The following is a 27219-nucleotide window of genomic DNA, read 5'->3' as shown; positions in this document are numbered from 1 at the left end:
TGCCATACATTGACATGAATCCACCAATTAGATTTTTTAAAGGCAAGACCAAGGCATGGATAATTCTAAATGCTCACCAGATTATTCTAATGCCCTGCCAGATTTGCAAACTGTAGGTCACACAATGCCCAAGCAATCTGTAAATTCAGTGTATTCTGAAAGGACAAAAAGTAAGAAAGTCAAACCAATTACTCTGCAGTTGGTACCACTTTATAAATGATTGATTTTTTTTAACTTTTAATAAGTTTGCTTAGCTACTGTGTGAACACAGCCTATTATGTCTCCGCCTGCCCACAAGTATATTGTATTGCAAATCAAGAAAAGGAACATGTTGCTATCTCAATTAATTAAAAGAAGATTTTAGATTTGTTTTTTTTACTTTACTTTCTTTTGTCAACGTTCTTCTCCAACCTGACAAGTCTGAATACTAAATCTCAGACACTGCATGTTGGCAACCCACTCCAGTGTTCTTGCCTGGAGAATCCCAGGGACAGGGAAGCCTGGTGGGCTGCCGTCTATGGGGTCGCACAGAGTCGGACACGACTGAAGCGACTTAGCAGCAGCAGCAGCAGCTGCAGCATGTTTAAACAGTTGCACATTAGGATTGTGTGTGCATGCTCAATCTCTCAGTCATGTCCAGCTCTTTGCAATTCCATAGACTGTAGCCTGTGAGGCTCCTCTGTCCATGGAATTCTTCAGGTATTGCTCATCCTTTTCTCCATGAACTCAATTTTCAGTTTATATCTCAAGCATCCCCTTATCACTGCCACCCAAATGCATTTTCCCTTCCCTGAATTCCCATGTTGCTCAGGACCTCTATCATGTGCTCTCATTTTATGGATTCTTAAAAATATTTTATTTATCTGTGCCAGTTCTTAGTTGTTGCGCAAGGGATCTTCAGTCTTCATTGGAGCATGTGGGATCTTTAGTTGGAGCATGTGAACTCTTATTTGTGGCATGTGGGATCTAGTTCTCTGCGCTCCTGCATGGAGAACACAGAGTCTTAGCCACTGGACCATCAGGGAAGTCCTTCACTTTATGGTTTTGTCTTGTTGGTTCAAGTTAGTGGAATACAATTGACTGATTCCTACATACAGTCTCAAGTATGAGTAATCTATTCCAAAATCATATATATGAATAAGAAAGAAAAACATAAACCATAGTGTCAGGGGAGTGTAATCTCTTCGGTTCTGTCTCGTCACAACAAAAATTTGAAGTGACGGATGTTAAAGCCTTCGGTGCGTCACAGCTCTCAGACAGTCTGTGTTATAGTTCTCGGACAGATCAGTGTTATTTAGAAAATAAAGGAAAATACATCGAAGGCACTTTAGTTTATAGGCAAGCACAGCACAGGGCCAGGGTCCTCCAGCCAAGCCATTAAGTGTGATCATTAAGTGTGATCAAACAGAAGTCAAAGAAACCATTTCCTACATGGAGTCAGGATTGGCTTCCTCCCTGCAACAGTGTAACTATTAAAACATAGTGTTGTTGAGCAATATTTAGGGGGGGATAGACTGAGCGACTGAACTGAACTGAACTGAACTTTTGTTCTTGGAGAAGGAAATGGCAACCCACTCCAGTGTTCTTGCCTGGAGAATCCTAGGGACAGGGGAGCCTGGTGGGCTGTCATCTATGGGGTCGCACAGAGTCGGACACGACTGAAGTGACTTAGACTTAGCAGAGGCTTGAGGACATGTCCACGCAAAAGATGCGAAGAGGAGAGAGAGAGAGAATGAGCATGTGCGTGGGAGAGCGAGACCACTGGCCCTTTGGCTCCTCTTTTTATATGTTTTTTCCTCCCCCAGGCCCGCCCTATGTAAATTGGGCTAGCCAGGAATGCTGTTTGTTCTGCCTGAGGTCCTCACTCCAGTCCTCGGACCTTCCTTTGTTCTATTTTTGCTGGCTTTTCCCTTCCTTGTTTTTTTAGCCACCGCCATTCTGGACTCCTTTTTCCTGTTCAAACTAATGATAATCATTGTTCTTACATCTTATAGATGAGAAACCTGAGTCTCAGAGAGGCAAGGTTAACAGGCTAATATGCTGTGACACTAAGATATTTTTCCCAAGGCTCTCTGACCCAATGTCCAGAGGAAGTTTGATTTGCTTTTCTTTGAGTGTTATGTATATTTTAATATATTATGGCACTTTAATTATAGTTCTGGGGGCAGATTCAGAATATGAACACACTAAAACATAGTAAAAGAGAACTCATCCTTAAAATCAATGTCCACTCTAATCTTTGGAGTGAGCCCAGTGGTTTTTTTTTTTTTTTTTAATTGTACACTTACTTGGTTTCTTTGGTCAGAAAATTATTGAAGCTTAAGCAGGAAGGGAGGTGGTCTTATTATGCTTCTTTCTTTAAAATTCCTTTTTAATTTGCACATAATACCTTAACACCTTTCTTGTGAAACAAAACAAAACAAAACAGAACATTTAAAATGTGGATAAACTTTCTTGTCCAACACACTTATCCTGTACCCCACCCAATCTACATGGCTTCCTTCCCTCAGCAGTCATCATTTTATCTGTGCACACTTTTTAAGACATTTTAATTTATAATGCTTATGTATGTGGAGAAGGAAATAGCAACTAACTTCAGTTTTCTTGCCTGGAGAATCCCATGGACAGAGGAGCCTGGCAGGCTACAACCCATGAAGTCTCAAAAAGCTGGATACTACTGAGTGCACACACATACACACACACACACACACACATGCATCTGTATCTATATCTATATAAATCTATTTATCTATATATATATGATATGTTATGAAAATTTTTGATGATTGCAAGTGCTGAAGTGTTGATCATTATACTGGAAAAACATATGACTCTTGAGAATTAAGAGTTTTATTTGTATGTTTAAAATCAAAGACCTGGGAAGGAGATCTAATTCAGTGGCTGACAGAACTGAGATTCAGAATTATATCTCAACCTTGCGGAATAATTCCCTAAAGCTAGAAAGAATAAAAATTTAGCTAGCATAAATATTAAAGCCCTGCACAAAGTATGAGTAACAAATGGAGAATTCTGATTTGATGTTGGTTTATATGGGAAAACTTAGTGTTTTGATGATCACAGACTCAAAATTTAATAAAAATTCTAATACTATGAAAAGTCCATAGTTCTTATCTCTAAAATAAGATTCCTTTAAAAAATATCAGAAATTAATCCAGCATAGCTAATTTTAGAAGGAAAATACAGTAAACTAGTAATTTTTAAATGTGGGACTCATTTTATGATTTACATTTTTCTTTTCGTATAAAATGGCAAGCAGAAGGAAATTCTTTTTCTTTCCTCAGTACAAATGCCCTAATTTTTACCACAGTACAAAATATCCATTAGGATTTCAAGGTCCTATGATAAGACACTGCAATAGTATTCGTTCCCAATATTGATGTCTTGAATAAAGGTCTTGCCCTGTGGAATTAAGTCTCACTCAATGTAAAGCTAATTATCTATTATGATTACATATTTTAGTGAAGCGTATTCATACTCCACATTCTTTGCTGGAATGGAACTGGGGGCAGGGGACTCAGGGACATTGTCTGCATGAGACACACACATACTCAATCTTGACCGCAGCCTGATTTTTACTTTAACACGTCACAAAATAGATTCCCCAAACAGGAAAATTTAGAAGATCTTATTTCACTGATTATCTGAAAAACTTGACCTATGTTTGTGGTTGTCTTCTTGTGATTTTAGATATGTAAGTACTGACTGTATAGGATACAAGAAAATACAGGTTCTGAAATCGATGTTCCTTTCCAAAGGAAGACAAACACTATCTTCATTTATCATGAATTTGACTGATCCAAATATATCGGTGACCATGAGTCTTGACCTGTTTCTATTTATTCTAAGTTAATATCACTTCATGCATAAGCATACTAAGTATTTCAGAAAATGAAACCTTGAGTGATAAGGAAGAAGCTGAGTCAATGGAGCAAATATATTGATGTGTTTTTAAGAACTCCAAACCATGGTTTTATATGAATTTATCTCACTCTGCCCTAATGTCCACCGTAGCACATAAGAAGGAGAGTCAAGGTCTTAACTTTATTACTGACTTTTTTCAGCAGCATCAGACCAATAATATGTGTTTATCTACTCGCCTGTGCTGCTCCAGATAGAGTAAGTAGCTCATTGTAATTCTCCCCTCCAGGTTTCCTTCCCTAAGGACATATCTATATCTCGGATCTGTCTAATTAATCAGGATGTGAAGAATAGAAAATTGTGAAACAGTCCCTATGCTCATCGCGGCTAGGCTTTAAAAAGCTCAATAAAGTTTCTGTCTACATTTTCTTGTTTATACTGTGGAGTAAAATGGATCAAACAGGCAAAGATTTGTGGCAACAGAGATGGTGCCTTTGCGCAATAAAACACATACTGTGTATCAAACAAATATTGTACCACTTCTATGAAGCTGACATTGGAATGACATTGTAATCCTGGCCATCTGTCTTCCTCCTCTAGATGTCGATGAATGTGCGGTGGTGAATGGAGGCTGCCAGCAGCGCTGTATTAACACTCTGGGCACCTTCCACTGTGAATATGATACGGGATACAGACTCCATGCTGATGAACGCACCTGCATAAGTGAGTAAATATTAGAACCAGCTTGAAGTCGTTTTCAATGAAAATCGACCTGCTCTTGTAGGGGCAGAAAGAAAAGGTCTTTCTATTGTAAAAATACCTATAGAAGCTGACAGTGTTCAAGTACAATTCTCTCTCTTAGAATAAAAAGAAAAGATATCTTGCTATTAAAAGACTAAAAAGATGGGGAAGGAAATAGAGAAATTAACATTCACGAGCAAAACTCGGATTTCCAAACATGTGGGTATTTCCATAGGGCATCTTTTCTGCCACATGTAGTAAAGTATAAATTTGTTAGTTGTTGTTTATATACCAGTTCAGCACAGACTTTCAATGAAGAGAGGAGTCTATAACAGTCACTAGCTGCAATGCTTACTCATTTCAAACCAGATTCAGAATTGGACTTGTGATTATAATAGCAAAAATTATAACAGATTATACACCAAGGAGCTTATGGTTGCTCAAGAACAGTTAAAACTACACACATTAAATCTGAGGTTACTATATACTTATTGTATAGCAGAATGTTCTTAGATATCAGTTTGGGGTGGTAGAATTATTAAGTCTTGGTATGTTTTTGAATTTTATAAATTTGCTAAAATGACTTTGTACACAAGAAAAAAAATAACTTTTAAAACACAGTGCTTCCTGTATGATTTATAAATGTTTTTTAATTGAAGTGTTTTTTCACTGAATGATGAGCAAGCACATTTTGATTTCATCTCCAGGTCCCTTTAAAAAATATCTATTACATTGAAAGAGTAACATGTTATATAATAACATTTAATTCCTGGTTTAATTGGTATAGGGCTTGTTAGCTTGCCCATTTACTCAAAATTATTAGCATTTTATGGATATTCTATAATTATGACATTTCAAAGAGAAAACAGCCAGTTTTGCTTAACTTCATTGTATATACTCTCTCTTTTTTGTAACATATCTTATAGGAAATGAGAGAAAGCCAGAGGAAACAGGTAAAGATATCCTAGTCATAGATTTGATTTTGATATGAGAGAATAGAGGTTTGGGGAGCAAAAAAAGACTTTTCCAAAGTTGAGTGAACTTGCAGATAGAAGCCATATCATAGTAGCCAGGGAACTCAGTATCGTGATAACTGTGTTTACAGCAAGCACCCTAGTGGGACAGCAGCTCATGTATATTTAGTTAGTCCCTGAACTACTCCCTTCTTTTTTGCAACTTGACTGCTTGTTGCAATAGGAATCCCTTTCCCATCTCCATCTCCAGCCCCAACCTGTAAGGACGTCGGCTATTGCATCTTTAAACTGCCGCTCTAACTTTTCTTAGGCACAAAATGTTTTGGATTACCAAAACAAGCAAATGTGGCATTTATTGGTAAAGGTTGACTTGGTGAGTTTTTGTGTCTTATATAAAAATACTTTGCAAAGTAATGCATTATATACACCTATGATATATGATTTTTGCAATAAAAGCAAAATGAACACTCTAGTACCCAACTAAAGTACTTTTTCAGGTGTAATTGATTTTCTAAACTCTAGCAGTTATTATCTGCTGCTGCTAAGTCGCTTCAGTCGTGTCTGACTCTGTGTGACCCCATAGACAGCAGCCCACCAGGCTCCCCTGTCCCTAGGATTCTCCAGGCAAGAACCCTGGAGTGGGTATTTATTATCTTTTTCTTAATAAAATTATTAAGCTCTTTCCTTGTTCCTTACCATCATTGCTCTGGAAGTTTTCAATTTTTGTTTCAGTGAAATCAGGTCAAAAGTAGACTTGGATAAGAATATTATGGTTTATCTTTTCTGTTTCTATTCCTTAAAAGCCAATTTCTATTGTACAAATACATGGATACTATGGCAAGAGGGTAGTCCTCATCTCTGGAGGAAGGCAACCCACTCCAGTATTCTTGCCTGGAGAATTCCATGGACAGAGGAGCTGGTGGGCTACAGTCCCTGGGGTCACACAGAGTTTGATGAGACTGAAGTGACACAGACTGATCCTCTTTTATGCAGAATTTAAATGCAGTGTACAAATTAGAAACTAAGTTAACAAGAAGTATGGATTTCATGATTGCATCATTTTAAAGCTTTTCACCCGTTGGATATCATTCTACAGAAGGACTGGATTGAGAGCCCAGGAAGTGACCTTTATGGATATTTTCATGTCTCTCTCCTATGAGTATATTGAAATTTTGGTTTCAAAGAGTGGTCCTAAAAATCTCAGTGGACACAACTACAGCAGTCTTGTTAAAACGAACTCAAGAAGAATTTAAGCAGTTTGTAGTTAAATACTCGTTCTGTGAGCTGGAGGATAAGAACTGTTTGTTTGCTTATTTGTTTTGAAAGAAAGAATGTTCTATAGAGAACTGAGTCTTACATTGGTTCCTATTTTGTGTAATATTGTAGGAAGGGTCAAATATTTTAAAGCACAAGAAAATCAAACTGGCTCACATCCCCTTTGGGATTTTTTTACCTGGCAGGGAACTGAGAATGGTAGCTGATGCTTACCAGGATATTGTGTAGACAGAAATTAATCATGACCTGTGGCAGAGTCACAGAGGAGAAGGTGAAGTTATAGAATTTTATGATTCCACTGCTTAGAGTCTTGAAATTAGGTGTCATTTCTTCCCTCCTCCCTACCTTCTTTTTCTTCCTTTGCCCTGTTCTGCCCATCAGTCAGAGGCTTAGGTTAGTGTGAATTTTTGAGCCTCTGGTGTTTTTTGCACTTTCTCTTAATTACAGCTACAGCAAACTTCTTGTACTCCAAACCCTTACAGAGTTTAAGATGACTTCATTTCAAGAAAACATGCTGTCTCTAAGGACTGTGCATGTGTGGTGGCATATGGCCAGCAGTTACTGGTCAGCCTCTGCCAGAAAAAGTTATACAAAGTGGTGTTAAGAGAGGGGGTCCATAGTTTCCAGCTACAGTGTACAGGCCACTTGGCTCCCCATGTAGTACAGCCTGGACTGCTGATAAAATATGATCCCGGTAAAACTGGAATCTTGGCCTCAGTGACCCTCAGTTTTGAGTACCTGAATTTGTTTGCAAATTTTTGGAGTGCATGTCATTTTTCTGGTGGTAAGGACTTATTATTTTCATCAGATTTTTAAAGACATCTATAATGCTTCGGAATATCTCCCATATACTTTTGCCTTAAGATGGTGCTTCTTTAAAAGGTGTATATGTAGGAGGATTCCATGATACTGTTATATAATGATACAGTCACACAACTCTGTCAATGTGAGGCAAAGCTTGTCAATGACCGCTTCTCCTTATAACTTCCTTTATAATGGAATTCTGGACCAGAAGTCTAGGTCCGTGACCTTGGGCAGCACAGTTACACCTGGTTGATGAAGGGTCCAGACCCAGCATAGGAAAGCAGTTAAAATAAAATTTTGGCTTTGCTATCAGTATTTGCATTCAGATTTGCTTTGCTATCAGTATTCTACATTAACACAGCTATTACCAAATAATGCATATACTTTTAAATTTCCCTTTACTTGGAAACCAACAGCTTAAAAAATAGAAACTAGATTTAGCAACCACCTGAAAAACAGAAATATTCATATTAGTCCACCACTGACTCTCATCTATGAGCTAGAAACAGTGGCACAGTGGACTCCAAGTTGTCGTGTGTCCTTTAGCAAGTCACTTAATCTCCCTTCATCCTGTATTCCTCATGTGATAAGTGTAGAAGTTGGACAAAATGACAAAGTTACTGCATCTCCAAAGTATTTTAATTTTATGGAGTTCCCCAAATTACTAACTTATTACAAATTATTTGTTAACCTTTATTTGTTAAAATCCATTGGATTCCATGGAATTTTATATCCAGTTTAATAAAAATATAAAATGAGAATTTTATATCCAGTTTAACTTAAATGTTCTTAAAAACAACAATAATTATATTCTGGTCCTTTTTGGAAAATACTGTTTTCTATATCATAGAATCTTATTTTGGAGGAATTCAAGGACTAATCCAGCCTAGTCTACCTTAGAGATAAAAGATCAGAGATCCAAAGAAATCAAGTAAATTTTACTTTGAAAATAAAGGAAATTAATTTTCAGGAAAATCTGGCTAACTTCACTTTTTATCAAATGCCTTAAAATAATTTCTGATAAATATTTTTAAAGACTAAGAAAAACCATAAAAGTACTATGAAATGAAATTCTTACATTCTATTTTAGTGGAGCTCAGGGTTAAAATAATGTATTTTCATGACAGCGATTGATGAAAGAAATCCACCTTATATTATCACCCTGTAAGTACAAATTTATCACTTCTCTCTTATATTTCATTCATATGCTGCAATAAACCTGACTACGCTCAGTTCTGCAAATAAGTTATGCCTTTTCCGCTTCCACACCTTACCTTACTCAACCTAGACTAACCCCCAAGTCTCCGCCTGTCAGAACTCTACTTACCAAGTTCCAGGTTCAAGGTCAATTGTCCTGTTAAGCCTTCTCAGGTGACCCCAGCCAAACGCATTCCTTCTTTTTCTTCTAATACCATATAATTTAATGTTGCCTGAATGACACATTATACCATATAGTTTTATATGTGTGCAGTTGGTCTTCAGACCAAATGAAAGACACTAATGACCTTCTAATTATCAGCTTTCACAGAAGTCTTTTCCATGCCTTTTTCAATGGCCTCTGACACTGTTAACCACTCATTTTTCTAAATCTTCCTCTTGACTTCTTGAGAGCACAATTTTCACCTCTGACTGCTGCTTCTCTCTACTTACATTCTTGTTAGCTCATTCTGACTTTTGATTATCTTCTTTCATCACTATGGACTGAACTGTGTCCCTCAAATGCATGTTTTAAAGCCCCAAGTTTCAGCATGATGGTGTTTGGAGGTAGAGCCTTTGGGAAATAATTAGGTTTAGATGAGCTCATGCATGTGGAAGATCTCATGATGGGATTGGTGCTTGAATAAGAAGAGATACCAGAGAGATTGGGCTCTCCACCATACCAGGATCTGGCTGAATGGCAGACATCTGAAGCCAGGAAGAGAGCGCTTACCAGAAACCAAACCATACTAGAACCTTGACCTTGAAATTTCCAGCCTCCAAAACTGTGAGAAAATTAATTAGGCCACCCAGGCTGGGGTATTTTGTTACAGAAGCCCAAGCAGACTAATGTACTTCTCTTTTCTGCTTTGTTCCCCCTTCTCTAGTCTATCTCCATTAATTCCATCTTTAGACAAAAGTCTAAATGTTAGCTATTATCATGCTGCTGCTGCTAAGTCGCTTCAGTTGTGTCCGACTCTGTGTGACCCCATAGACACACACCCAGAGAGCCCACCAGGCTCCTCTGTCCCTGGGATTCTCCAGGCAAGAATACTGGAGTGGGTTGCCGTTTCCTTCTCCAATGCATGCATGGTAAGTCGCTTCAATCATGTCCGACTCTGTGCGACCCCATAGTTGGCAGCCCACCAGACTCCTCTGTCCACAAGTTCTCTAAGCAAGAATACTGGAGTGGGTTGCCGTTTCCTCCTCTAGGTTATTATCATAACAAAATGTAAAAAAATATAAGGACTTTACTCAGATGGATTTGCTTGCTGGGGAAAAAATTCAAACTTGCAGTATTTCTAGCTTTTGGACCCTGGACAAAAAAATACATTATATTTGATAGCTTTGCAGATTTTCTCATTGTTGACAGGCAGACTTTAGTAGATATGACTAAAAATAAGTACAGATAATGTAGACTAAACTCCTTTTATCGCCAGAGGATATTTTTTAGGAGCCAGGGGCTAGATACCAAAATAATTTAATTATCCCCAATTTTTGTATTTAGCTCTGTAATTTGCATTTAAAGTAACTTGTAAGATTTTGTCTATAATTTGTTGTACCTCACAAAGTCTTTGTCTTTCTATTTTTTTGTAACAACCTTGTTAAAAATGCTCAGCTCAAATCTCCATTCATAATCATGTCCTTCTTCTGCTATATTTGTTGAAATTAGCCTTCTCAGAGGGGTGAAATAATTAAATGATTGAAAGTTTTAATGCTTGCATAGTTCTCTTACCTCTCTTTCGTGCTTTCAGCACATGGGTTTATTAACATGTGTACTCACACATAAGCAAATGGAATCACTGGTGTCTGCAGAGAGAAACCTCAGATAAACAACATTTTAATTATTTTAGTCTTCAATACTAAAATTCTTTATTTCCACTTGCTGGAAATGGTCAGGAACTGTTTTTGTTCAATGGTTCCTTTTTGTTCTCACAAAATGAGTTGGGGGAAAGGAAGAAGTAAGGTTACCTGGAGGCTGTAAACCAAAGGTATTTCTGTGTGTTGATATGTGAAACATAGTTGAATCAGAGGTCATATTTTAATTCTAAATAAACAGAAGTTAGGCGTCGTCATGAAGAGGATAGATGTACAGCCTGGAAGCTTGATTAAACAGATATTCTGAGTAAAATTTTGAGCTTGAATAAATTTTCTTTCATCGGATTTTTATGTTTCATATTTTAAGATAATACTAACCTTAGTATTCTTGCCTGGAGAATCCCATGGACAGAGGGCATGGTGGGCTGCTGTCCATAGGGTTGCACAGAGTCAAACATGACTGAAGTGACTTAGCACGCGTGCACGCATTTGGAGAAGGAAATGGCAACCCACTCCAATATTCTTGCCTGGAGAATCCCATGGACAGAAGAGCCTGGTGGGCTGCCATCTATGGGGTCTCAGAGTCAGGCACGACTGAAGCGACTTAGGAGACGCAGCGGCAACCTTAGAAAAGGATTGAGAACACAATTAGATGTGGTGGTCTTCACATAATAGATTCTTTTGTTTTTTATCTCAATGTTCTGATCCATGATGTCTAGGTTTTATTTGATAAAAGGAGTGGAAGATTCTTTTTAGGGAATGCAAAGAGATTGCCCTCAAATTGGAGATGAAAGAAGTTAAAGACTTTCATTGTAACTACCTTTCAATTAATTGCATTATTTATGAAGACAAATTAGAAACAGAATTCATTTCATATGACAGCTGATGTCTTGAATAGGGCTATGTCAGGTTAAAAAAATTGTTTAGTTTGTCAGGTGGATGGCATCTCTCAGTCATTATGAAATTCATCGCCCTCGCAATATTAATCACTTTTGTGTGCTAGGTAATAAATTTAATTCTCCAAAGTTGAATTTAGGGAACACATCTCTTCTTCCCTCCTTGTCCCCATCTGTGGCCTTGAAAAAATACCATGAACTTTCCAAGTTTTTATCCATTTTGTTGATGATTAACCCAATTCTGGCAACCCACTCCAGTGTTCTTGCCTAGAAAATCCCAGGGGTGGGGGAGTCTGGTGGGCTGCCATCTATGGGGTCGCACAGAGTCGGACATGACTGAGGCGACTTAGCAGCAGCAGCAGCGGCAGCCCAATTCAAAACCTTTTCTCAAATTCAATGGATTTTAAGAATGCATTTAGAAATCTTTCCTTTTCTACAGTTTTTCTATAGTCTTCAGACTTAGGAAGACATGTGTGACTTTGGACTTTCATTTAACTGTTCAGTTATTCCATTTCTCCACATGTAGGGATTGGTGAGGAAAAATTACAGCACAGGAAAAATCCTTAGTGCAGTGCCTGACACAGAGCAAGTAATCAGTAAAAATTTGATCATGATATTGATATTAGTTCTATACTTGCAGTTGGCTGTGTGAAAGTCATTCAGTCATGTCTGACTTTTTGCAATCCCATGGACTATACAGTCCATGAAACTGTCCAGGCCAGATACTGGAGTGGTTAGTTGTTCCCTTCTCCAGGGCATCTTTCTGACCCAGGGATCAAATCCAGGTCTTCCATTGCAGGTGGATTCTTTACCAGGTGAGCCACCAGACTAAATAAAATTATGAAGGGCCAGACACTATAGTTATTATTATAAGCTTACTTTGCTGATAAGATGGCTTCCTTTGGGCATCTTGGTTGCTAGCTTTTTAGCAAACATATATTGACTCTTTTTTTTTTTTTTTTACTGGTGTATGATTGCTTTACAATGTTGTGTTAGTGTCTGCTATAGAGTGAAGTAAGTCAACCATGTGCATACATATATCCTCTACCTCTTGGACCACACTTCCACCCCACCCCCATTTTTTCAACAACTCCCTGTGTCACTTTTCTTTCTTTTTTGCATTTTGGAGTTTTAAAGCAATATTCAAAACTATATTTTCATTGTATGGTAAAATATTCTCATTTATCACTGGGTTGAAGATTTATATCTCCCTGTTTCCAAAAGCACTGGAGGCAGCAAGCTTTAGGCAGCTTATGCATTTTCACAGGGTCCAAAGTGCAAAATGACACGAAACAGAAAATAGGACTGCCTCCATCTAAAAGAAGTGAAAGGATTAAGTGCTTGCAAATACCAGATATGAGCGTAACATTAAAATCCAAATCTAGTAACCTGGGATAGCGTTCTAGTGACTGACAAGAGCTGCATGGTTTAAACCAGGTTTGCATTTTCTTACAACAATAATCATAGAGGCGTTTTTTAGAAAATCCAGTGATTTCAAAATCTCTAAGGTATGCATTCCTTTCATTTTGAAGAGAAAACAGAAAATTTCAGCTAAGAGCCCACCCAGCTTTTACTCCCATCTAGAACTTTTGGTATTATTAATATTAATAACTCTCAAAACTGTCTGCTTTGCTCTTTCACTGAGAAGGAAAGCACTCTGATGTTATTTCAAGCTAATCCCATCCTGCCCCAACTTAGAACCTGGCTCAAAATTTTGGAGGTATATGGAAGGAAAAGACTATTGTTCAGGCACTAAGTTGTGTCCAACTCTTTGTGACCCCATGAACAGCAGCACGCGAGGCTTCCCTCTCCTTCACTGTCTCTTGGAGTTTGCTCAGACTTGTCTACTGAGTCAGTGATGCCATCCAATCATCTCATCCTCTGTTGCCTCCTTCTCTTCTTACCCTCAATCTTTCCCATCATCAGTGCCTTTTCCAATGAGTCAGCTCTTCACATCAGGTGGCTAAAATATTGGAGCTTCAACTTCACTATCAGTCCTTCTAATGAATATTCAGGGTTGATTTCCTTTAGGATTGACTGGTTTGATCTTTTGTCTAAGAGTCAAAGAGTCTTCTCCAGCACCACAGTTCGAGAGCATCAGTTCTTGGGCACTCAGCCTTCTTTATATGAAAGAGCTTATAGAGTCATTACAGAAATGGAAGGCAGCTGGGAGGGAGTTGTGTCTTGTAATCCACAGAGGAGAGAATGTCAGGAAGGGAAGAGAGGTTGTTACATTCAGGGTTTAAGGAAAACAACTGAAAAATGTTCCTTGAAACACTCAATGGATAATGTATGGATAACCCTGGCAAAACCAGCTTTAGAGGGGAGTTTTAAGATAGAAAGATATTGATGATAGAAGAGAAAGAAGGGCATATTAGGAGCAAGGTTCTTTATCTTAAAACAAAGTTCCTCCCTAAAACTACTTTTGCCAGGCTTGTTCTTACATTGTCCACTGATAATTTCAAGGAATACTTTTCAAACATTCTGCTGAACATACTGAAAGTAATGACTGCTCCTTCCTTTCTTCCTGACTTTCTCTCCTTGTATTGTAGGAAACAGCTTTCTCTTGGTTCTCTTCCATCTCTGTGATGACTCCCTAATCTTTCTCATCCAGTCTTTCCCCTCTGTCAAACTCCAGAATTTTTCTAGGTCTTCAGAGTTCTGGTTTTGGCCATTTCTTTGCTCCCTCCTCTGTGATCATATCCACTGGCAAAACTTTACCCACTCTAATTAGCTATATATGGATGAGGTCCACATCAATATTACTAAATCAGATCACTCTCCTTGTTCTCTGAACCCAGAGATCCAGCTACTGCCTGAAGCCCTTCTTGAGGATCTGAGGCTCTCATTGAGGGAGTCTCGAGCATTGGAAACTTAGTAGACCTAAAATTAAATCTATCTTCTTTCCTACCCTCCACCTCCCAAATTTCTTCTTCTCTGAGTAGTAAGGACAGCTCAGGTCACCCTTTTTCCAGGGCAGTCTAGTGTATCTGAAGTTACTCATGACTCCTCCTCTCTCTTCCTCTTCATATCAAGCTCTCCAGTAAAACCAATGGGCAGTTTCTCCTCAACATCCCCCAAAGAGCTGGCTTCTCTGTGACTACTTTCATTCATGTCCTCATCATTTCTTACAGAAAGGTTTACTTGTAATTGCTTCTTTCCTGATATCATTCTTCATAACTGACCCCTTCAATCAATTATCTAAACTAATGCCAGAGATATCTTTGGAAACTATAACTTAAAAATTATTTTACCATCCTTAAAACCTTTGTTCTCCAGAGATTCTGCATCTCATACTCCAGGCTCAGACACACTGAAAATGTGTAGTATGTAAAGTGTGCCAGGAGTTTCCACATTCTTCCACCTTGGTCTTAGTGTTCCATCTGTCAGACACTCCCTGTTTCTGCCCGTACTTGTTGCTGGGTTTGAGTGCAAGTCCACACTTTCCCCTTTCTCATTTATTTTGTCTCTAACTCCCCTCACTTGACTTCTGTCTTTCAAGGCAAAGGTTAGAATCACCTTCTCTGAGGAGACTTTCCAGATCTCTTCTCATACTTAGAATCCACATTTGTCACCTGTCTTATAAGCTTTATAGATCCTTTCAATGGTGGGACACAATATCAAGACACTCAGGTAGATGACAAGAAGAACCTTTGTTATTTACCACTCCAAATAAAAACTCCCTGGTGGCTCAGGCGGTAAAGCATCTGCCTGCAGTGCAAGAGTCCTGGGTTCGATCCCTGGGTTAGGATGATCCCCTGGAGAAGGAAATGGCAACTCACTCCAGCACAGTTGCCTGGAAAATTCCATGGACGGAGGTGCCTGGTAGGCTACAGTTAATGGGACTGCCAAGAGTCCTACACGACTGAGCAACTTCACTTCATCATCATGGTCCTGCATTGCCGGCAAATTCTTCACCATCTGAGCCTCCAGGGAAGCTCTATATGTGGCAAGTGGTGCAGGTGGTCAGGCTAAACTCACAGTCTTCCTGGGGTTTAGGTGTTTTGAATAACTCCACTAGCCCCCAGGGAGACTGTGAGTCTAGGGACCTCTAGCAGTTGACTCTGTGTATATCTTAACTCTGGAATATCTGATAAGGGAAGTAGTTGGGGTGGGGGCTTAGTCTGTGAAGGGGAAGAGGGTTTTCAGCCATGACTTCAAAACAGCACTTGTGAAATATTACATCGTACACCACATAGAGTCAAAGACAAGTCTCTAACAGAGCCTCTCACAGTGGATTATAAAGGCTTATTGTCTATCTCTCCCACTAGAATGTAACTAAAATGTTTACTTTTATTAAATGACGCTTTTTATTCAGTGTTTAAATTGAAGATCCTTGTAAAAAATTATGCTTTGTTTAGAAGTATGAGCATTTTGCCTCTTATGACCCGTTTTTCTTTATTAGATAAGAAGAATTATATAGTGCATGATTTTGGCTCCTAGAAAACCCAGCATTAACTTGAAGGGTTAATTGCAGAGACTTTTTAGCCTATATTCCTAATGTAGCTTTCTCTACTCCATTAATAGCATGGTTCTTAATTTGCTGCAGTGGTTATTTTTTGTACCTTTCCCCTTTCTTTTAAACTATAGCTTTGGTGGATCTATTATAGGTATGTTTAGACCATACACAGCCGCAAATTATCTGTGGAAGTAAATGGAATATAAATGGAATCAGTTCAGTTTAGTTCAGTTGCTCAGTCGTGTCTGACTCTTTGCGACCCCATGAATCACAGCACGCCAGGCCTCCCTATCCATCACCAACTCCTGGAGTTCACTCAAACTCATGTCCATCGAGTCGGTGAAGCCAACCAGCCATCTCATCCTCTGTCATCCCCTTCTCCTCCTGCCCCCAATCCCTCCCAGCATCAGGGTCTTTCCAATGAGTCAGCTCTTCACATGAGGTGGTCAAGCTATTGGAGTTTCAGCTTCAGCATCAGTTCTTCCAGTGAACACCCAGGACTGATCTCCTTCAAAATGGACTGGTTGGATCTCCTTTCAGTCCAAGGGACTCTCAACAGTCTTCTCCAACATCACAATTCAAAAGCATCAATTCTTCAGTGCTCAGCTTTCTTCACAGTCCAACTCTCACATCCATACATGACTACTGGAAAAACCACAGCCTTGACCAGACAGACCTTTGTTGGCAAAGTAATGTCTCTACTTTTGAATATGCTATCTAGGTTGGTCATAACTTTTCTTCCAAGGAGTAAGCGTCTTTTAATTTCATGGCTGCAATCACCATCTGCAGTGATTTTGGAGCCCCAAAAGATAAAGTCTGACACTGTTTCCACTGTTTCCCCATCTATTTGCCATGAAGTGATGGGACCAGATGACATGATCTTTGTTTTCTGAATGTTGAGCTTTAAGCCAACTTTTTCACTCTCCTCTTTCACTTTCATCAAGAGGCTTTTTAGTTCCTCTTCATTTTCTGCCATAAGGGTGGTGTCATCTGCATATCTGAGGTTATTGATATTCTTCTGACAACTTGATTCCAGCTTGTGCTTCTTCCAGCCTAGCGTTTCTCATGATGTACTCTGCACAGAAGTTAAATAAGCAGGGTGACAATATACAGCCTTGATGTACCCCTTTTCCTATTTGGAACCAGTCTGTTGTTCCATGTCCAGTTCTATCTGTTGCTTCCTGACCTGCATATAGGTTTCTCAAGAGGCAGGTCAGGTCGTCTGTTATTCCCATCTCTTTCAGAATTTTCCACAGTTTATTGTGATCCACACAGTCAAAGGCTTTGGCATAGTCAATAAAGCAGAAATAGATGTTTTTCTGGAACTCTCTTGCTTTTTCCATGATCCAGCAGATGTTGGCAATTTGATCTCTGGTTCCTCTGCCTTTTCTAAAACCACTTTGAACATCTGGAAGTTCATGGTTCATGTATTGCTGAAGCTTGGCTTGGAGAATTTTGAGCATTACTTTACTAGCCTGTGAGATGAGTGCAATTATGCGGTAGTTTGAGCATTCTTTGGCATTGCCTTTCTTTGGGATTGGAATGAAAACTGACCTTTTCCAGTCCTGTGGCCACTGCTGAATTTTCCAAATTTGCTGACATATTGAGTGCAGCACTTTCACAGCATCATCTTTCAGAATTTGTAATAGCTTTACTGGAATTCCATCGCCTCCATTAGCTTTGTTTGTAGTGGTGCTTTCTAAGGCCCACTTGACTTCACATCCCAGGATGTCTGGCTCTAGGTGAGTGATCACACCATCATGATTATCTGGGTCATGAAGCTCTTTTTTGTACAGTTCTTCTGTGTATTCTTGCCACCTCTTCTTAATATCTTCTGCTTCTGTTAGGTCCAAACCATTTCTGTCCTTTATCAAGCCCATCTTTGCATAAATGTAATAAAGCTAACTAAATTCAAGCCTAGATTTATCACCAGGCTTCTTGTAAAAGCATCATGGACAGAATTTTAAATCCCAGATTTAGCAAAGATATGAACCTGCAATTCAATGGGATGGTCTGCCTGTTGGTTCTCTGAAATCCCAGGTCTTGCTGTCAGTGTCAGAGCATGTGAGGAGATCAGACTGGCCTTCACACAAGAGTGGGCAGAGTACCTAGGGCTTTGTAGACCTATAGACCTTGATGCAAAGCAGCCAGTTCATAAAGACAGAATATATGTTTGATTATACATGGGAGTGAAGGGCATAGCTCTGGTAAGAATCCAGGGTGCCATTTCCAATCATTTCCTTTTCACAGGACAAGGAATTAGACACAAAACCTAAGGGAAAGTGCTAGGAGACTATTTGGAAGTCAGGCTGTGTACGGAATCTTCAGGCGATACATACATATTCTGAATTTGAGGTCTGAAGGCAAGTGGAGGTGTTGTCTATAAGCATAGGCACAGAATAAGGTTCATGTTTGAGCCAAAGAAGGAGATAGGCAGGAAAGGAATTGAACTCTGACACAGAAAACTTTTCAGGGATCATCTTTTTAGTAGTCACAAGACAAGAATATAACCATTGACCTAACAATCAAGATCCCATGACTCCTGCCCCTGCGGGCTTGCTGGTTGGGTGGATTAAGGCTACTGGGATGTGGAACATCTGCAGGGAAAGGCAAGTCTCTTCAAGCTTGGTCCTCTGGGTTGACATTCATCCAGAGGCTGATCAAGCCTAGTCTTTCTTCAGACATATTAATTCATTGAGACATCAAATTATAGAATCTAAGTAATTACAATTTGGGAGTAATTTTGGTTGTGTCCATTAGTAATACTAATGACCATGATTTTTAAAATTTTATCTCTAAACCTCACAACAACCTTAAGAGGTAGATATTATTACTCTCATTTTAAAGATAATGAAACCCAGGTTCACAGAGGTTAATACAGCCTTGGAATCACAGGCTTTGGTTTACAGCCCTATAGAGGACTGCTCTGAAATCAATAAGCACCATGAGGAAGTAGGCTGCAGTGTGCTTTATACTTTTTGAAGGGGAAAAGAAGTTGAGTACATCTGCCATGTAACCTTTGCTAAGCTTTTCTCTTTTCAGCTATGTGATATGGTAATTTAGTCCTATTTCATCCCAAGTTTGGGAATTTAAGAAGATTCTCTGTGTTCCCTCTTGAAAATAAAAATTGGCTCCTTCTGTAGACTCCCACACTGGTTGGTCTGGGCTGTGGTGGGCTGGCCTTCTGTCTAGGCAAGAAAACAAGTCAAACTCTTAAGCGTTCACAACAGAATGTCAACCTTGCCTCCCCAGTGTCTGGTGTCCAAATCTTATGGGTCTCACTTCAATTGAAAATGTAAAGATCCTGCTCTACAGGCCTGTGTTAGAGGATTTTGACTGTGAACTGAATGGGAGCCAACATTCATCCAAATCTCCCTTAAGACATCTGATATACAGAGTGCATAGTGGGAAGATCATAAGGCTTGGCACCAAACAGCTCTAAGTTAGAATCCCAGATTTGCACCTAACAAGCTGTGTGAATGTGGGGCTGTTTTTACATGATAACAATGACTAATATCCATAGTGTATGTTATCTATTGGGGAACAGTGTTATGTTTATATTCACTGTTTCATTTATGCTTCGTAAAACACTGTGGGGTGGGTACTCCTGTTATTACTCTTTTAGAAATGTAAAGAATGAGGTTTAGAACGTTTAAGCAACTTGAGGAAGGACACTCAGCTTGTAAGGGGTAGATATGGGATATGCCTTTTAGACGGAGCTGATGAATTGAATCCAGTTCTGAAAACAAACATCTGTTCAAAAGGAAGATGTTTGGATGATCGGACTTATTGTTAAAGCATTTTAAGGAAAGAAAAGACACCAATTAAAACCTAAAGGGTTCATAATGGAGTGCTATGTGGAAAATGGGTTATAAATCAAGGAGAACAAGTCGAGCTTATTGCCTTATGGCTGGTGAGCGATCCTGGCACTTTGGACTGTCACAGTTAAGAAACTCGGAAGCTACAGGACTTTTACCTATGTATATTCAGCCATTTGAATTTTTAAAAGAAATCTATCAAGACAAAAAATTATTCTGATGACTCTCTTTTTTACAGACCTTTAAAATGTTTATTTATCTTTCCACTTTTATTTTATATTGAAGTCTTTATTTTGGGGGTTTACTGGGTGACTCATACAGTAAAGAATCTGCCTACAATGCAGGAGACCTGGGTTCAATCCCTGGGTCAGAAAGATCCCCTGGAGGAGGAAATGGCAACCCACTCCAGTATTCTTGCCTGGGAAATCCCATGGACAGAGGACCCTGGTGGGCTACAGTCCATGGAGTTGTGACAGTCAGACACTACTGAGCAACTAACACACACACACATATAGTTATTTACAATGTTGTGTTAATTTCAGATGTACAGCAAAGGGATTTAGTTATACATATACATATACCTATTCTTTTTCAGATTCTTTTCCCTAATAATATAGATTAACAAAGGGTATTAGCTATACGAATTTTATTTTACCAAAAAAGTCATATAAACCATATACAAATTTGTAGTTTGATTTTTCAGTTTTAAAATTAGTTTTATCAAAAGCAGTTTAACAATTTGTATATTCATTCTAAGAACATAAGATTTGCATCAAATTATAAAGTTTTGCTGTATTATTTAATAACAAACCCAAAGCCTTTGACTGTGTGGATCACAATAAAATGTGGAAAATTCTGAAAGAGATGGGAATACCAGACCACCTGACCTGCCTCTTGAGAAATTTGTATGCAGGTCAGGAAGCAACAGTTAGAACTGGACATGGAATAACAGATTGGTTCCAAATAGGAAAAGGGGTACATCAAGGCTGTATATTGTCACCTTGCTTATTTAACTTCTATGCAGAGTACATCATGAGAAACACTGGGCTGGAAGAAGCACAAGCCGGAATCAAGATTGCCGGGAGAAATATCAATAACCTCAGATATGCAGATGAAACCAGCCTTATCGAAGAAAGTGAAGAGGAACTAAAAAGCCTCTTGATGAAAGTCAAAGAGGAGAGTGAAAAAGTTGGCTTAAAGCTCAACGTTCAGAAAACTAAGATCATGGCATCTTGTCCCATCAATTCATGGCAAATAGATGGGGAAACAGTGGAAAGAGTGTCAGACTTTAATTTGGGGGGCTCCAAAATCACTGTGGATGGTGATTGCAGCCATGAAATTAAAAGACGCTTACTCCTTGGAAAGAAAGTTATGACCAATCTAGATAAAAGTAGACACATTACTTTGCCAACAAAGGTCCGTCTGGTCAAGGCTATGGTTTTTCCAGTAGTCATGTATGGATGTGAGAGTTGGACTGTGAAGAAAGCTGAGCACTGAAGAACTGATGCTTTTGAGCTGTGGTGTTGGAGAAGACTCTTGAGAGTCCCTTGGACTGCAGGGAGATCCAACCAGTCCATTCTGAAGGAGATCAGTCCTGGGTGTTCTTTGGAAGGAATGATGCTAAAGCTGAAACTCCAGTACTTTGGCCACTTCATGGAAAGTGTTGACGCACTGGAAAAGACCCTGATGCTGGGAGGGATTGAGGGCAGGAGGAGAAGAGGGTGACAGAGGATGAGATGGCTGGATGGCATCACCAACTCGATGGATGTGACTTTGAGTGAACTCCGGGAGTTGATGGACAGGGAGGCCTGGTGTGCTGCGATTCTTGGGGTTGCAAAGAGTCGGACACGACTGAGCGACTGAACTGAACTGAACTGAATGACTTGTTACAAATTAAAAAGAAAGGGATTCCAAGGTTTGTTATTGTCTGACATTGTTTAAATTTTGATTTGAAGGGTTTGTATTGTATGGTTTCACATGTACTAGAAGCCTTTATTATGTTGATCCCTACGAATGAAATTCACAGCTGATGAACCAATAGCAATAAGAGTGACTGACTTTTTTTGTTATAACAGGCAAAGTAGCTCTGCCTGTTACTTTGCCATAATCTTAGTGCTCACATTCATTTATTTGAGAAGTGAATATAGTATATGGCTCAAACTTTTAGTAATTACAGTAGAATGGTTAGATTGATTTTTCTGCCTTTAATATTTTTCTCTGTCATATGTTGGAAAAATATTTATAATTTCAATTTCCTCCTGAATTCAAGGGAAAAGAATGCAAATTCTATTACTTTTCAAACTGACTAATTAGTCCTCTTTGTCTAGAGGGAATGATCTGATTCCTACAACTCACATTTTAAAAATTTCTTAAGTTTGAAAACTGTTTAGTTTCAACCTGGCCTTATTTCCAAAAGAAAATAATTTAACAATATTATGTATTTCTCATTATAACTTTTATGAGACCCCGTGGTATAAGAACTACACTATTTCATCTCTTAGTATTTCCATGAGGCTAGTGATGTTTTTACTAAGTGCCATATCACAAAAGTATCAGAACAATGAATTAAAACCAGAAAGAAAAATTTGTGTATTAGTCCTTGAAGCCACACTCTGAATGTCAAAATAGACTGTCTTGGTTTTTCAAACAGTTGATTAAACTCACAGTACAAGGAATTTAAATTTGTATGGAATCATTGAAATAGAAAATATAAAATGTGGGAGAATAGGCTTCCTTCATTCCAATGACTGACATATTTGCTAACCCCTCTCCTTGTAGAAAGCATAAATTAATAAGTGCTGAATCTCAAATTCAGTAGGATACATCCTACCTTGGAAGCAAGAATTAGGAGAACAAGAATAATTGATCTTCCACGTGACCCATTAAAACAGGTCTCATTTAATGCAATACTGTTTAAAACTGTTTCTCTTTCAAGTAGGCTAACCTGAATGTAGGCCCCCTTTTTTGCACTTTACAGCAAAACTGAGCAATTCCCTCAACCATCCCGATCAGAAGACCTTGAACTGAGAGCATATGTTTAATGATGCCTGGACTAGCTATTGATTAAACACTGACAATGTTCAGAGGAATTGAGAATCAAAAAGCCTCCCCATGGCCAACTCTGCCATGCTCACTTCTTAATAGATGGCAAAGGAGGATTCTAAATGAGATCTGCTGCCCTGCACATCCTCAGAACTCCACAGGCAGTGGGATTAATTTCTGCTTCGCAGTCCTTTGGAACTATCATATCTAAAATGTCCAAAATGAATACAGATATCCATCCTTTTTTATTTCCTTATTTCTCCTTTTTAGGAAAAAAATTTCTCTTATGAGTTTAATGCATAGAGTGATACTGCTTTAAATGTGGAATGATGAAAGTTCACCATTAATTTAAACATAAAGAATTGGACAAATCTTGGGACTATAATTTAAGTTGAATAACTCCATAAATCAAGCAAGCAAACAATCAAAAAGGTTAAAAGAAAATAAAAAATAAGAGTAAGTAAAAAGGAGAAAAATGATTTGAAGCCAGAACTAATAGTCACACTGCCATTGCTCTGTTGGTTAGTATCGAGAGGCTTAAATTATTTTTAGGATATTCTTTTGTCTGGGTAGGAGATTGTGACCCAGAACTGTGAAGTGAGGTTGTTTCTACACTTTAAAAATGTGATTTTCAATGATGGAACCACCCAACTGTTTTACCTTCAACAAACATTGATGGAACCCCTAAAGGGTGTCAGACACATGGCTTGATGCATCCCTTTTAAAGTTATTTAATCCCCCCAACGATGCTGTGAAATTCACATTATAATCATTTTCAAGATGTGAAACTAAAGCTTGGAGGAATTAAATAAATCTCCTATTATCAAGCAATCAGTAAATAGACAAGATTTAAGTCACACTGCTAGAAACGGTTAGAGCAAGGATTTAAATCCAGATATTTTGAATAATATTCTGTTGAGCTCAATGCCATATAATACCATCTTTAGTTGAATAATATACATTTAATGAAAGATTTTGTGGGAACCTAAGATTTATTTTATTGTTTTATTTTTCTTTTCTGATTTCCTAAGGATTACAAACCTTGGGTAAAAAATTTTTGGAAGTGAAAAAATATAAATAGGGAGAGAATAAAGGGAATCACAAACCCTCTAACTTGGAAACAGTTCTTATTATTTGGACTTCTTTCATTTCAGTTTTTTCTCTTCTTTACTGAGACCATGTCACTTTTTGCTATCTACTCCTAAAAGAGCACACATAATACACACATATACACATATACACCTATACACGCATGCAACCTTAATGCATAATAAGTTAAAACTGTTTGTAACTGACTTTAAGGCAAATATCTTTTGATATTTACATAAATATACATATCATGAAATGTTTTTCTTTTCTAAGTAATACTGACTGTATATTTGCATATATTATCTGGATATTTTTAACTATTTCTGTTTTCTAGGCAAGATTTCAAGCAGGAGGATTAAAGTAAAAGAAATTAAAAGAGAGCATATTTTTAAAAATTCTTGAAATCTCTTGTCAAAATGTTTTCAAAATTTTAATATGATTTCTTGATCCATTACCAGTATGATAGCTCCTATCTCATTCTTACTAGCATCACATTTTATTGTCCCTTTCAGTGTTCACTAATTTGATAAGTAAACCATGTGTATTTTTTACTTCCTTCATTTAGTTCAGATTCTAAAAATATATGTGTAATTTGTGTCTTTTAACAGGTTTTTAATGGTACTTTTTCTAATTTTAATTTTTTGTGAATTTTGCCCTGTACATATATATATGTATATATAGCACTTTATAGAGTAAGTATAATAATTGTCTGTTATACTTATTACAAATATGTTGTCATAATTTTTCTGAGCATAAAAGCAATATATGTGTATCACAACTTAGAATACATATGTATAAGAAAAAAATGGAAATGAGTAAAAAATCAATATCATTATTCAGAATTTACCATTGTCAACATTTTTGTTATACTGCTGGAAATTTGGGTATTGAGTCCTAGAAAGCTAATTGGAATAGACTAGAAACAAACCTAACAGAGATTCCATGTACTTCAGGATTTTTGCTGTCTATCTATCTATATTCTATCACCTGTATCTATCATCTGTCTATTTCTCTGGTATCAATCAATTATCTAGGTAGTCTTAAGAATTTTTGAACTAGTACTGCCTGTCCTCCTTTCTCAGCAGGTGAGATTCTGTCTCAATAAGTGTAACATAAGGGAAAACCAGAACTCCAAGGGAATGATTCATCAGAGGGTTCCAGCTCTCCGTATTCCCTAATTCTAACAATACGATGCTTCATCGGCACTGACATACCTGCTACATGACAGTGAGAGTCTTCTCCAGGGCCTCAGCGCTAGTGCAGAAGAAATTATTTGCAGAGGATATGCTAAACACTGAGGTTTTCTAGCCGGTATAACCAAGCAACTGTTCAGAGAAACACTTCTAACCTTTCATATGCTTTTATTCAGAAAGGGTCTGTGACCGCGTTAAGTCGATATATATTTAAAGTTTGGGACATTAGTGAATAATCATTTCCATGATATTATGCAGAAATGCATAATTTTAAGAGCCTAAAAGTATTGATCTTAAAGAGAAAATTTTGAAGAGAACAATTAGACAAGCATAATCATCGATCTTCAAAAGGGGCTATTAAGATGATACAGAATTCCCAATTTTTGGCTATAGATTTGGAAACCAATTTCTTAAGAGAGCCATGTAAGCCTTCAGGAGACAGTTGTCCTCAGTTTGCTAAATTCAACCTTTTCCTACAATGCAGAAAAATGACAAAGTGGTAGATTCTTAAATGTGAGTTAACATACACTTCTTTTTCTTTCCCAACAGAAATGCAATCATACTTTATATAACTTTCAGCAATTCTTTTAAAATTTAATATGTACCCTCTTCCATATTATGTATTTGATAAAATCATTTTAATGACTGATATTCCTTTTTTCTGTAAAATAATTTCTTTAATGATTTACCTGTTTGTAGATTTTTTTGTGTGTTTTCTCTCTCTGCTACTATAGTGAACACAGTAATTGCTAAGCACATTTATGCCAAATCTTTGAATATTTCCATAATTATTTCTTTAGTATGAATCAAGATACAAAAAATGATGACCTCAGAAATGATATTTATTGTTAACTTGTCCTCCAGAAAATAACAAATTAAGTTTCTATCAGCCATATTTTAGGAAAACCTGCCCTTTTTCATTATGCCCAAATAAAACATTATGCAAATTTCATTATGCCCAAATATACAATTTTTTTTTCATCATTTCCTAGTGTGATTGGTGTCATTGCTTGGGTTCTCTAAAAACAGACTCCAAGATTTTTGTGCAAAAGATTTACTAAGAACAACACAAGTGAGGGGTAAGGTCAGCAAGATAAGACAGAGGGAGAAATTGAAGTACAATGGAACTTCAACAAGGGTTCTACTGACCTTTCAAGAGAATTTGAGATCTGGGGTATCCTTTCAAAATTGTCCAGTCTTGAGGCAAAGCAACAGGGACTCAATAGCCTATAATAACCTGCAGCCTGACCTGGGAGGGACATGACCTTAAATGAGGAGTTTCCCTTTAGCTGAGGGCTACTCTTCTGGAGAAGAACTTGGTTGTGAGCTGTGTGCTGCCATGTCCAGCAGTTGAGGAATGAGTGTGGTTCAACTGAGTGATGTTGCTGGAGCTGCTACTGCACACTATGTCTTGTGCCACTCAGATCTGCTAACTTTGTATAATGACTAGTCCTCTAGGCTTATGGTTGCTGTCTTTTCCAGGAAAATTGGCAAGAGTAAAGTTAGTGAAATGAGCTATAGTCCCTGCACTGAAGCTGGTCTTGAGGTTGAAATTGATGCTTAACATCTTCCTCATTGCAGGTCTAGATTTTTCTCACCCTCCTTCTTTTACCAAGTATCATAGGTAGAGAACTCTGGGAAACAGACTCTGAGATGTGCATATAGGACATTTATTGAAGAGAGCTCTGGGGAAAACACATGTGAGAGATGAGGGAAGCAGAATTGTATAAGTGGATGAATGAATTGAGATGCAATTGAAAGAGCCTCAGGCAATTTTCTGGAAGTGTCAGAACTAGAGTAGCTTTTCAGATCGGTCCCAGCTTTGCACAAGGCAGCAGGACTTTGTACTCTAACATTGGGCTAGTCATTAGGTGAAGGCTGCTAGAGCAGGGCATGTGACCTTGGGCAGGGTGTCTCTCTTCATCTAATGACCTTTTGGGAAAGGGACACAGCTGAAATCTGTCTGTTGCCAATACCCCTAGGAGCTGAAGTAATGAGAATTTCAGTCCCAAAATGGAATCTGGGCAACACACT

The 27219-nt window shown here is 38.1% G+C and overlaps 1 protein-coding gene across 1 annotated transcript in view; it reads left to right on the top strand.

Moving 5' to 3' along the window:
* Positions 1–27219, top strand: part of LOC102190915 (EGF-like and EMI domain-containing protein 1) — a gene marked incomplete at its 5' end in the record, with an annotated part of 494420 nt that overhangs the window by 426430 nt on the left and 40771 nt on the right. The window contains 1 exon segment of the mRNA XM_018050267.1: positions 4480–4602. Within this exon segment, the coding sequence (XP_017905756.1) occupies positions 4480–4602 (123 nt within the window).

This window comes from Capra hircus, chromosome 1 (assembly GCF_001704415.2).
Source record: "Capra hircus breed San Clemente chromosome 1, ASM170441v1, whole genome shotgun sequence".
Classification (NCBI taxonomy): domain Eukaryota; kingdom Metazoa; phylum Chordata; class Mammalia; order Artiodactyla; family Bovidae; genus Capra; species Capra hircus.
This window is presented reverse-complemented; position numbering and strand designations above follow the sequence as displayed.